General features: G+C 45.6%; 1 protein-coding gene across 1 annotated transcript in view; it reads left to right on the plus strand.

The window, feature by feature from the left end:
- Positions 1-13,227, plus strand: part of Col15a1 (collagen type XV alpha 1 chain) — a 104,055-nt gene that overhangs the window by 25,693 nt on the left and 65,135 nt on the right. The window contains exons 3-4 of the mRNA XM_010614381.1: positions 10,856-11,415; positions 12,530-12,604. Of these exons, the coding sequence (XP_010612683.1) occupies positions 10,856-11,415; positions 12,530-12,604 (635 nt within the window). The remainder of the gene's footprint in view (positions 1-10,855; positions 11,416-12,529; positions 12,605-13,227) is intronic.

The raw sequence follows: 13,227 nt of genomic DNA on the forward strand, positions 1-13,227 counted from the left end.
AAAAAAAAAAAACAAAACCCCTGCATGGGTCCAGAACTGTCACCCCCACCTTACCCTACACACCCTTAGCCCGTCAGCTGCAGCCCCTGGTTTTTGGACCCTGCATCTATCCCTCTCTTGAAGGATCCTTGCTAGGCATGGGTGGGAGGAGGAGCCCTGTGTAAATGACCCTTCCCAAGCAATAGGTGTAGGGAAGGAACATGGATGGGAGGGAGGCCTGGCTTGGCCACAGCTCACTTGTATGGCCTCATCTCTGCTCTTTTGGGTCCCTTCCAGACCTCTGATCATGACGGTGATTGGGATCCTGATTCCTCCAGTCCCCTGCAAGTGCAGTGACCCCCGCTCCCCACCAACCCGGCAGCGAGGTTTCGGTGCCGTTGGCAGAGGCGTAGGTGCTGACGCGGCCGCTAGGGGTCTCCGCCGTGCTCGGTAACGGGACATACTAGCTCTTCCACCGGCGGCTGGGTCTGAACTTGGTAGCCTGGGTTGACCTTTAGCCAGAGGAACGCGCCTTCGTCTCCTCCGGCCTTAAATTCTTACAAGCGCGAGCGCTGGGCTCAGGTCCCAGATGGTCATCTGTGGGACGGAGTTTTGCAGGGCCAAATACAGTTCCTTAGGGAGGCAAGGCTCCAAAGCCCAAGCCAGTCCCAGGCACTGCTTCCGGACCCCACAGATGGAAAGGTTGACCTAGCACATTGTACAGAAGGGGAAACTGAGGCTGAATGGAAATGGGAGGCGCCAGATGCCCCAGAGGCAGTGGTATAGTGGAGGAGTAAAAACGAGTCCCTTTCTTCACTCCTCTGGCCAAGTCATAATCCCTGTGGGAGGAAAACAGCCCTGTGATGTTTATTTCTTCATCGCTAGGATTTGGCCCTGGTTTCCATAGAAACTGGCTTGGACCCTAGGGAGGAAAGTCGCACCCTGCGGTGGCTGCTCAGAGTTTCCTCTGTCTGGTCCATCTCTAAAGCTGTGTGGTGTCTCTTCCCTGTGCCCAGGGGAGGGGCGCATCCTGAAACTGAGGTGAGAGTTGGAGCCGAAGGTTCCAGGGGGTGCCAGGCCCGTGGGAGATTATCAGACCCTTTTCCTTCAGGCCATGTCGTTCACTTCCTGCTCAGGGGCCTCTTAGGTGGGTGTGTAGAGGAGGGAGTGATACCTGCGGCTTTGTTTATGGGGTGAAGAGGGGCTACTGTGTGTTGGGGTGCTCCTGAGCCACCCTGGAAAAATTCAGCCGGTGAGAAGATGGAAAAGGGTAATGTCAATAGAAGGGAAGACATGAGTCAAGGCAAAGTTACAGGGGGGGAATGGGGGGTGAAGTAGAAGGTAATTTGAAAGAAATTTTGACTTGATGCTGAAGCCATGGGGAGCTACGGAAGGCTTTGGAGCTTGTGAGTAACATGAATGGATATCTGCTCACACTCGCCTAAATGGTGAGCTTCTTGATAACACACATTTCAGGGTTGTCATGTCTCCGGCACTACACAATATACAACATGTGGGTTAAGTGTTAACAAATTCATGAATTGGAAAAGTTGAAAAAACAAAAGCCCACTGTAAATGAAGCGTTAGTGAAGTGAAAGACTGAGGTAAGACTGAGCGCTGGAGGTGTCTGAAGGCAGTGAGCATACATAGAAATACAGTGGGTACAGCTCTGGGAGTCCATCTGTCTAACCCTGTGCAGGTGAGACCAGAGAAAGAAAAGGATTTGCCTGAGAGCACAGAGAGAGTCAATGACAGAGCCAGGACTAGAACTTGAGTCCCCCTTTCCCTGCCTGGGTGTCTCTCATTGTCCCCTCTGCCTCCAGGCAGCTCCCTGGGAGACAGGAGGGAGCTGGGATGCCCAGTTGGTGAATGAGTGTATGACGAGATCACTGTTGGACATGGGATTTCATTGACCCTCACCAGGGCCCCTGACTCCATGCCTGGGGTTCAGCTCAGTCAGGGAACACATCCTGAGCACTGGCTCAGGCAGATCAGGGAGGGAGGGGCCCAGCTCTGACACTCAAGGGCCTCCCAAGACGTGAAGTCCGACACCTCTGTGATATCCCATGCATGCCCCATGGAGTAGGGCAGGAGACCCAGACCAGCTAATGGCAAATGCAGGAAAACTCCATGGAGGAGGTGATGAAGCTGAGCCTTGGGAAGCATGAAGCAGTTCCTTGAGCAGAGGAAATTTGGAAGTGTAAAAGAATGAAACCCATTTAGTGTACTTTGGGCTTTCCAGTTAGACACTCATATGGGGAAATGGCAGGATCATGATAATACTGAAAGGAAAGGTAGCTATTATTTGTGAAGCCCTCTTGTCCTAAGCAGTGTGCTAAATGTTCTAGGAGTATGGTTTTATTCAAGCTGCACAGCTGTCCTGTGAGGTAGGTATTTTATAATCTGTGATGAATGAGCCCCCTCTGCGGATCCTGGGATCGGAGATTTCCATGAAAGCCCTGGCCCCGCCAGGTCTTACCCCTCCAGGATGGTAGGATATCTTCCCACCAGCTGTGCTCTCCACCCTTGCCCTTCCTCCCATCACAGAGCCATCCCAGGACAGTCCACAGACCATGCTGCTTTGCCTGTTGCTCTTGGCTCTCGGGCTTCTCCTCCTCTCCCTAGTGGCTGCCCGAGCAGGTGGCCCTTCTGCTAGAAACCAAGGAGAAAAGAGCCAGCCAGCCCAGCATGGCCCCAAGCAAGGGTCAGTCCAGGTTAGAGGTTGTTCCCGCTGCATCACACCATGGGACTGAGCCTGTGGAGGGAAGTAGGGTTTGCTGGGAGCAGGGATGGCTGACTTGGGCTTCCTTCACATGCATAACTTGGCTTCCTCCGTGGCTGAGCCATGCTAGCACCTGCATACTTTTTCTCTCTCACATATCCGAGGATAGAAAGGTTAAAAAGACTTTGGAGACTTTGGGTTTTGCTAAGTTTATACCTTTAAATCTAATCACATGCCAATCACTACAACTTATCAGGCACTGGTACTTCTCACCATTATCTGACCAAAGCTGAGGATGTTGTCCTCTCCTGATGGGCCTTTGGCTTTTTTCCAGCTGGCCCAACAATCACCGGCACCTGGAATGACTGGGGGCAGCCAGGGGTCATGGGAGGGGACCCTCTCTGGGGACTTATGATTCTGAGACTCTGTCTATCCTGGCTCTGTTGCTGCACTGCTGCGGCGTGGCTTGGTCTCCTGGTCATGGATCTTTCTCCCTATCAGTATTCTTGTCTAAAAATCAAGGTGGTTGAATGGATTCATAATTTTTTTAAAAAAGCAGACTCCTTGGAACAGGGACATCCAGAATTGCCAGGTAGAAGTCCAGATGTACTGGCCCTGGGCAGCCCTGGGCTGATTTAAATAGGCTTCAGAGTGGAACCCTCTTGGTCCCTCCCCATGTGTCCCCAGAACTCCAACATGACCCTTGAGCTTCCAGGGACAAAACTTGAGAGCAGGCCACTAGATGTGAGCTTCTAGCCCACCTGCCGAGGTGAAAGCAGGAATTCTCCCAAACCCAGAATACCCCACCACAAAGGGCCTTTCCCTCCCATCCTCAGTAGTACAGAGCGGAGCTGGCAGGAAAACTACTCACTGAAGTAAAGGAAGTGGGAAGCAGCACCTTTAGCAGGACATTTGCGGCTTGATTTTGTTTTTAATCTTTAAATTGTGAAGGGAAGAGAAGAATTCAGTGGGATGTTTGCTTTTTCTTTTCTGTCTTTGTATTTTCTTTGTGCACAAGATGTGTAATTTTTGAGCAAGGAAAAGCAAGATGCATAGGAATTTAAATTTCTAGGCAGCCCTCCCGCTCAGCACGGCTCATAGCAGTGCCGTCCCCACCGCCCTGGCGTTTGCTTGGTGAGGCCGAGTACTCCATGATGGCCCCCCCGCATCGAGTTTGCGCTTTCGGACAGCACCATCGCCCCGGACAGCACCATCGCCCCAGACGATGGAGCCCAGAGCAGCGGCGCCTCCAGGAAGCCGTGGAACAGGAGCCCCTTCCAAGGTGTTCACAAGTTACAGTGGGGACACAACGGGAGGCTGAAAAGAGCCCCCTGGAAGGCACAGATTCACAGACAGCTGCTGCTGAGGTGGACAGGCACGAAACCCCACCTGTTTCCTGGACCACTCTGCCACAAAAAAAAGGCTTAAGCCATTGATGGAGGGTCGGCAAATAGTCTCCCAGAACACAGATGCTGCTTTTGGGGGAGAAGCAGAAGCCAAATCCCTCTGCTCTGAGAGAGAAATAGTAAACCCACTTAATCCCATGACAAATGCAAAAACCCTTTATTTCTTGGAGGTTGGGGGTAGAAGAGAAATACCTTCATTTGGAGGACAGTAGAAATAATTTGATACTATTACTTACTACCTCTACTGGGGAAGGAGCAAAAAATCCTGCTGAAGACTGACCACTAATACAGGAGGAAGAGAGCTGGGGGTACTAAGACTCATTTCGAAAGGAGGCTCGGGCACCCAGGTACTCTGCTAATACTGAGGCTGGGATAGGACAACAAAGATTGTGCACAGTGGCAAGCAGAATTACATGTTCTAAAATTTCCAGGAGACGACATTGCTGAGAGCCCACCCAGCTTGCTAGGTGGCTTCTGTGACTTCTGTTGGCTGCATGCTGCATGGGAAGGACCTGGGAGAACCTGAAGCCACACAGTGGAGGCAGTGACCTTTGAGGATGTGGCTGTGAACTTCACCACAGAGGAGTGGGTTTTGCTGAATCCATCTCAAAAGAAGCTCTTCAGAGATGTGATGAGGGAAACTTTCAGGAACATGGCTGCTATAGGAAGAGCCTGGGATAACCAGGAAATTGAAGAAGAGTACAAAAGTCACTGGAGAAATCTAAGAAATGAAGAGGTAGAGAAATGCTATCAAAATAAAGTTTGGAATCAATATGAAGAAATACTCTTTTGGACTCCAGGTGCTAAAGTGGAGATGTAACAAGCTGGTTTAAAACCAGCTGAAAGCCGATTGGACATTTGTCACTAAATGTGCCCATTATAGCTCACACTGGAATGAAGACATACGAGTACTTAGGATTGGAAGAGAAACTACGTAAATGTAGCGAACATGGAAGAAGCTGTGATTTCCAGTCCTTTCAGAAGCATGCAAGGACAAAGACTGTAGAGAAACCCTATGAATATGATCAGCGTGGGAAATCCTACTTGGACTTAGTGAAAGAACTCACCTTAGAGAGAACTTTATATGTAAGAAAAATTTGAAAGCCTCCAGCATACCTAATGATGTTTGGATCCATGAAAGAAATCACAATGGGGAGAAACCCTGGGTATGTAAGCAATGTGGTAAAGCTTTCAGTAGGCATCAACATTGTAAATAACGTGAAAGAATTCACACGGGAGAAGTCCTATGTATGTAAGCAATGTGGGAAAGCTTTTAGTACACAAGGTTATTGTAAAATACATGAAAGAAATCACACTGAGGAGAAACCCTGTGTATGTAAACAATGTGGAAAAGCTTTTAGAATACAAGGTTATTGTAAAATACATGAAAGAACTTGCACTCAGCATTAATTGTATGCATGTAAGCAATGCGGGAAGGCTTTCAGCATTTGTGATGTTTGCCAAAGACACACACAATGGGGGAAACCATATGTATATAAGCGATGTGGGAACGCTTTCAGTACACACATGTATTGTGAAATACATGAAAAATCTCACTGGGGAGAAACTATATATGTAAGCCCATTTTGAAAATCCTCTGAAAATTTCTTATGTAGTAGAGTAATACAATTACTCCTGTAGGAGTAATACAAAAAGCTCCATAAAATTTCCAAAAATAAAATCCCAGATAGAGATCCTAAAGTACAAGCAGTATTTGTTTTTCAGTAAATCACCAAAATATCTGAATATGTACAACTGTAGTGTTTAATATAAAAATATTGAGTTGACATGTTTTTGTGTATCTTTGAGCTTAATGCATGTCTTAATTAAGCATGGTAGGTTAAAATGTATTTTTTACTCTCAAGTGGAGTTAGTATTTGTGTAGTTTTTGTTTAGTCTTTACAATTTGGAGGGATAGGCCACTAAATTGTTAATTAGGATTTTGCTACTACTTTTGTTTTAATTTTTTGGTGTGTATATTCTATATTATGTGTAAAAAAATATATTTTTTAATTTGCCATATTTTATATTAGGAAGAATATTCTTGGGAACATGTTTTTGACAGTTGATTTGTTTTCACACAACTTGTACATGAGCATGTTGTTTCTCATATTGTGACAAGATATCTGCATATATCTCAGCCATATATATATCATTACCTAATTTTGCCTATTTTTCTTGCATATTAAAGCTAATATTATTTGCATAAAAATAAATAAATACATCTAGGAGCAGATACAAAGCGTCAATGTCTTCCAGTATGTAATGTCTTTATATTTTATGTCAGGTGCATGGTGTAATTTATTTTATTTTATATTATTTTATTTTGGTACTAGCGGAACCACTGAATTAAATCCCCAGCTACATGGTATAATATTTAAAAAGTACAGGAAGGTATCCAATGAAAAGAAAGTCTCCTCTATCCCAGCCACTAGCTCCCTTCCCCGGTCTCTTGTGTATTCTTCTAGAGATATTCTAATCTGTTCCAACTGTGATGTGTCAATGAATAATGGGATGATTTCTGAGAAGTGCATCCCTGGTTGATTTCATGATGGTGAGGACATCAGAGGGCGCTTAAACCAGGAGAGCTATCTTGTCACTAGGCAGCATACTCTTACGGGAGCATTCTCACCTATGTGTTCATCACTGCCCAGATGTTGTACAGTGCATGACTGTAGATTTAAATGTGTTTTTCATATTTATGCATCTAATATACGAATGTATGTTTCCAACTGATAGCAGTTTATTCTGTACTTTGTTATTTTTTCTGTTTTTGCTTTTTTGTAGTAGTAGTATTGGGGACCAAATTCAGGGGTGCTCTACCACTGAGCTTTATACCCAGCCTTTTCTATTTCTTATTTTTTGTAACAGGGTCTCACCAAGTTGCCTTGGTAGGATTCAAACTTACGATCCTCCTGCTTCAGCCTCCCCAAGTGCTGGGATTTGCTTTTACTTAATGTACCTTGCTGATTACTTCATATAAGTACACAAATAACCACAGCTTGTGGAAGGCTGCACTGAATTTCATTGTATTTATATGTTATAACTTACTACTTAACCATTCCCAAGGGTGAGGATTTAGGTAGATTCTAAACAATGCTGTAATGAATGTGCTAGTATGATGCTCTATATTTCACTTATGTAACTTTATTTAAAATTATGGAAATATAACTGTGAGATCAAAGAGCACATGTGCATTTGAATTTTGATAAATATCAGATTACCTCCCACAGTGCCATACTAATTTATGCTCCCACTAGCAGTTCATAAGAAGGCTTCATATTGTCTTGATCTTTTGCCAACACAGCATATTATCCAACATTCTGACCTTTGTCAGTCATACAGGGAAAATAGTATCACTTTGTAATTTTGACTTGTATTTTTCTCATTAAGGGTAGGATCAAATCTTTTTCATATATGTATGAGATGTTTTTATTTCTGTGGATAGAATTTCCAATTCTTTGCCCATTTTTCTGTTGATTTGTTTTCTTGCTTATGCATTTGCTTTGCATATTAGGGAAATGATTTTGTTGTCTGTGGTTATATAAATATAAATATATATATATATATTTCTCAGCTTTTGGTTTTTATTTGACATTATTGGAATTATATATTTAAAATTTTGCTAGGCAGAACTTTATTTCCATATGGTCAGATTTAACCAGATTTATAAGTGTTTTAACATATTTTCTGAGGTTTGAGTGTTAAACCCAAATTACTTAAAGTTAATTTCTATTTTAATGCAATTTGCATTCAATTGAAAATCAAATTTGAGTTTGGAGCCTATAGGTATTCCCTCTATTAGCTTTAGTTAGTGTTTTGTGAACGGAAAGGATTGGACTTTGGTCATTCATACATCCATCCCTCCACCTGTCCATTCCTTAGTTTGTTCTTCAGTCACTCATTCATCGGCACTGGCTGGATGCTGGGAACACAGAGATGAATGGCGGAACCATGCTCTCACTGTCCCACAGAGAGAGAAATGAGTGACCCAGCAGACATTTGGTGTGCTGGGGACTATGATGGAGAACTCCACTGTGCATCCAGGGAGCTTCGAATGCTTCCCCAAAGAGAAGAGGGTTTGGGTATGGGAGGCGGAGCAAAGGACTTCCAGGGAGATGAGGCTTGGACTGAGTCTTGAACGATTAGCAGGAGTTATTCATGCAGAATACCTGGGATAGGGTGGGGTGACACCAGAAGGGAAAGCATTCCTAGTAATGTGGGAAGACCTGAGGCAGCATAGGGCCAGCCAGGGACTGTGTCAGGCATGTTGGTGGTAAAGAATGTGACAGCTCCAGACCATAAAGGGCCTCTCAAGCCGGGTGGTAGCTGCCCTGTCATCCCTGACCCCAGGGGTCCTGAATAGCCATAGAGGGCTTCTAATCAGGGCACCAACATGTACAGATTTGCTTTTGTAAGGAGGATAGAGTAATTGTTTTCCAGTTGTTTTGAAATGTTTTCCGTGAAATGTGTTATAAGGAGTAGCACAGTAAATGCTTCATTGGAATGTCACGTAGTTTAATGAACATTATCACTGTAGTCAAACCTCTCCCCAATGGCGCTTCCCTGTGTCCCCTAAATGCTGCTAATGGGTGTGTACAACGGCCCAGCTCTTTGGAGATCAGTCTAGTAGCATTCAGTGCAGTGGCAGGTGTGCACATCCCATATCACCTGACAGATAATCTACCTCTAGGTGGTGGGATTGCCTGCATAAGGTAAGCACAAGGTGGCATTATTACCTGCACAAATAAGATGAATATAGGGAAGTTCATAGCAATTCTGTTGGTAACAGTGATGGAAAATTCACTCTCCATTAGCAGAAAAGTGAATGAACCCATTGTAGCATTTTTATGCCATAGAGTACTATTGTGAAAATAAAAGCCTAGAATCATGTATGTTTACAAGGATAGTTTTTTTTAAAAAACAATGTTGAGTGAAACAAAACCACAAAGCAAGAGCCAGAAGGATACATGCATCACACCAACATTTCTGAGGTTTAGAAACATGCACAATGGTTTATATTCTTTTGGAGACATAGAGTCGTTTAGTAAACATATAAACACATGCATGGGAAGGATAAGCACCAGGTCCCAAAAGTGGCTATATGGGGTGTGGGCAGAGGGACAGACAGTCTGGAGAAAGTTCACAGAGCCTGGGTGATGGGTGTTTTCTTTCTTAAGTGGAGTGGGGGTACATGCTTGTTTCTCATATTATTCTTTCAAATATTTTAATATAACATTTAACCCAATATTTTCCAGTCATTTTAACATGTAATTGATATAAAAATTATTAGTGGGGTGTTTCACATTGCTTTTCCCAATTAAGTCTTTGAAAGCCCAGTTTTCACTCTATACTCATGACACATCTCACTCAGAAAGACCCATATTTCAAGGGCTTGGTAGCCATTAGGTGACCAGTCGCTATCACCCTGGACCTCTCAGGTGGAGGTCCTATCAGGTGATCTGAGATTCCTTTTGAAACCTGAAATTCTCACAGTGAGGTGGAGGAGGAGGAGGAGAAGGACAAAAATGAGGGCAATAATAACTGACATTTTCTGAGCATTTCCAGGTCTTAGCACCTCATATTATCTCATTTAAATCTCACAACAACCCGGTGGGCTACTTGTGTTATTGTGATAAAATACACATAAAATTTTCTATTTCAACCATTTCAAGTGCCTCATATTATTCTTTATACTATTTTGTATGAACAAAATTTCTCATGATACTCGTGCGTCCAGTGTCCTGGCTGCTCAGGACTCATCTGGTCCTTCCTGGGACCCGCCTTCCTATCTCACTGCTGGTACCCTGGACATCAGCTCAGCAGTATGTGTGCGTCACTACCAGCTAGCCTGCAGCCTTTTGCTGGGGACTCTGCCTAGAGTCCTTTTCAGGCCACTGTAATGGGGAACTAACAGTTCTCTCACAGAGGAGTGGTAAGAGTACAGACTCTGGTGGCAGAGGCCATGGTCTGAATCCTGCACTGACCTTACCTTGTCAACCTCTCTAAGCCTCGGTTTTCTCCAGAGTAAAATGGGAATAACAGTACCTAACCTCATAGGGCTGAGAGGACTCGGTGAGCTAAAGTATGTGAAAAGTTTGGAAAAGTAGCAACGAGGAGGAGGAGGAGGAGGAGGACAGGGATGAAGAAGGGTTTTGACAGTGATACAAATTTCAGTTTTCCTGAGGTCTGAGAACATTTTATTTTGTCCCTGCAAATTGTTTTGCTCTACACTCAGAGGTGTAGACAGTAGACCTCATTAAAAACAGCTCTATCTGGTTTTATAGTAGGGAAAGAAATCTCCAACTTAAGAGGGGAGCATTATATATTCTAGGATTATTCCAGGAATGATTTGTAAATATTTTCCAAGCTGTGGATCATGATCCATTAGTGGGTAATGAAATCAATTCAGTAGGTCATTCCATCATGCATTTAATACAGTAAAAGAAAAAAATGATAATTAAATGCAAGGGAAAATAGCTGAGGGCTTGCTGGGTATTAAAAGTCAATATGGTGTTTTGTGACACATTTGTTTCAGCGTTACAGATACATATTTATCTACACACGTGCATATTGCATTGCAATGTAAATGAGTTTCACATTGAGGTTTTTTGCCAAAAAAGTTTGAAGACAGCAATTTAGAAGCTGCAGTTTCAGTAGGTTCCTGAGAGATGCCATTTCCCTCGTGAGTCTCCATTTAGACACTGGGTAGCCTCCGTGTCTGAAGCTTGTCCTCTCTCTCCCTCAGACTCAGCCGCAGACTCAGCCTCCCAAGGCCATCTGGACCTCACACAGCTCATCGGCGTCCCGCTGCCCTCCTCCGTGTCCTTTGTCACTGGCTATAATGGCTTCCCAGCTTACAGCTTTGGACCTGGCGCCAACATAGGCCGCCCAGCTAGGACCCTCATCCCGCCCACCTTCTTCAGGGACTTCGCCGTCAGTGTCCTGGCCAAGCCCAGCAGTGCCCAAGGCGGGGTGCTTTTTGCCATTACCGATGCCTTCCAGAAGGTCATTTACCTGGGCCTGCGGCTCTCGGGTGTGGAGGATGGCCGCCAACAGGTCATCCTGTACTACACGGAGCCTGGCTCTCATGTGTCCCACGAAGCTGCTGTTTTCACGGTGCCGGTGATGACCAACAAATGGAATCACTTTGCCTTGATCATCCAGGGGGAGGAAGTGACCCTGCTCGTGGATTGTGAGGAGCACAGCCATGTCCTCTTCCAGCGGTCCTCCCAGCCTTTGGCTTTCGAGCCCAGCACAGGGATCTTCGTGGGCAGTGCAGGTGCCACAGGGCTGGACAAATTCACTGTGAGTTCAAGTCCACTAAATCCCAGCAATTATGATTGCTATTATTTTATTCTGATATCCTTAAAAGAGCATGTTTGTTATAGGGGGACAAGCACTGTGACTGGAACTCAAAACCTCCATTCCAGTGCTCCATTTTTAACTTAGCCTGATGATTTTAGACAGTACTGGGTTCTCTGATCCTCTCTGTACACAAAGATAAGAAAACTTACCCTATGGACTCACAGAGTCAAGTAAGATATGTGAAAACATTTTCAGTTTAGGCTGTGATTTAGAAAGAGTAAGGTTAATTATGTCCCAAAATGATTTTCTCTTTGGATATGGGTAACCATGCTCTCCTGTCAGCCTGGAAGGCTTTCCAGACAGGACTTGCCCGAAGCTTCCTCTTTTCGCAGTGTCACCCACTTAAGTAATTTCCACTGAGGTAGACAAATCTAGAATACTGGGGTGGGAGGTAGCTTTTCTCTCTTCTTTTGAACAATGTGCCCTGAAACAAAACATCAGAAAACTGATTCATTATCTGAATGGGCTTTCAGGAATAGGCTGTTCCACAGAAAATTGCCAAGTTCCCGTAGGTGTTTTGGTCAGTCAGCACATGAGTTTACTGCAGTCCTCATTGGTGAACGAGGCAGCGCTGTGGGGCAGAGTGTGTGTTTATCTGCAGAGCAGTGGAAGGCACTGGAGCATGTTTAGGACCTCGAGTCCAGTGGTAATTTTACCGGCTCCCTTTGGTATCTTGGGAATTGGTGGGAGTGGCTGCCACAGCTCTCCTTGGGACAAGACGCTCACTCTCTGGGAGAGGGAGCCGTGCATGTTTCAGCACCAGCTGCTGACCAGGTGGGCCCTGGGGACATTGAGGAGGCTGCTGTGGCCACTGGCACAGAGCTGTGCAAGGACCTTCCCACAGAAGGGGGCTCCTATCACAGTGCTCCACAGGGATTCCCCAGAACAGGGAGGGGGCCAACAGGTGGAGTGGCTCTCCTGTCACAGCGGCAGGCAGCGCAGTCTCCCACCTGTCCTTCCCCTGGCTCTCTGTCACACAAATGCTCCCTTGTCCCCTGGCGTGTGCACTGCAGACATGTAACCCAGGGCTCCTCTTCCTTCTGCTTTTCCCCAGGGGTCCATACAGCAGCTGACCATCCATGCTGACCCCAGGGTTCCGGAAGAGCTGTGTGAAGCCCAGGAGTCGTCGGTGAGCACTCTGCCCCTTCACGGTGGCCCTGTAGCCCCAGCAGTCACCAGCCAGGGAAGGGCTGGGTGCCGGGCAATTCTTCCTCCCCCACGTCATGGAGTCTGTCAACCCTCTCATTTTGGCCAGTGCTGCCTCGGGCCTATTTTGGGCTTTTGGCTTTTTTTCCCTTTTTTTTTAAAGAGCTTCAGCCCTCTCTTGGGTGTAGGGGTTGTGTGTCTTATAAGGTGTTAAGCTCTTCTGTGGCAGTCAATGGCCTGGTTTCCAGCATTCCTGCCAAGAAGGGTGTCAGAATTCTAAAATCAGAGTTAGAACTCTAAGCTATTCTGGGTGTAAATTCCTATAAAAACGAAACTAAATTTAGGTTAGTTTTATGCCTGGCAAGTGAATCAGTGCCTAAACTGGGGGAGGGGTGGGCTGGGAAAAAGATGGCTGGCTCCCTTCCTCCTTCCTTCCCACCAGGATTCACTGAGTGGCTGGTGGGTGACAGCCCTGGGTGGATGCTGGAGATAAAGGGATAAGCTGGAAACTGCCCCTTTCCTCTAGCTACTGGCGCACACTGACCCAAATGCAGGGACAGGGGTGAAGGACTGAAACTCCAGAAGGTCCTCACACCCAGCTCACAC

This window comes from Fukomys damarensis, unplaced genomic scaffold (genome assembly GCF_012274545.1).
Source record: "Fukomys damarensis isolate Sample0158 unplaced genomic scaffold, DMR_v1.0_HiC HiC_scaffold_36, whole genome shotgun sequence".
NCBI lineage: Eukaryota > Metazoa > Chordata > Mammalia > Rodentia > Bathyergidae > Fukomys > Fukomys damarensis.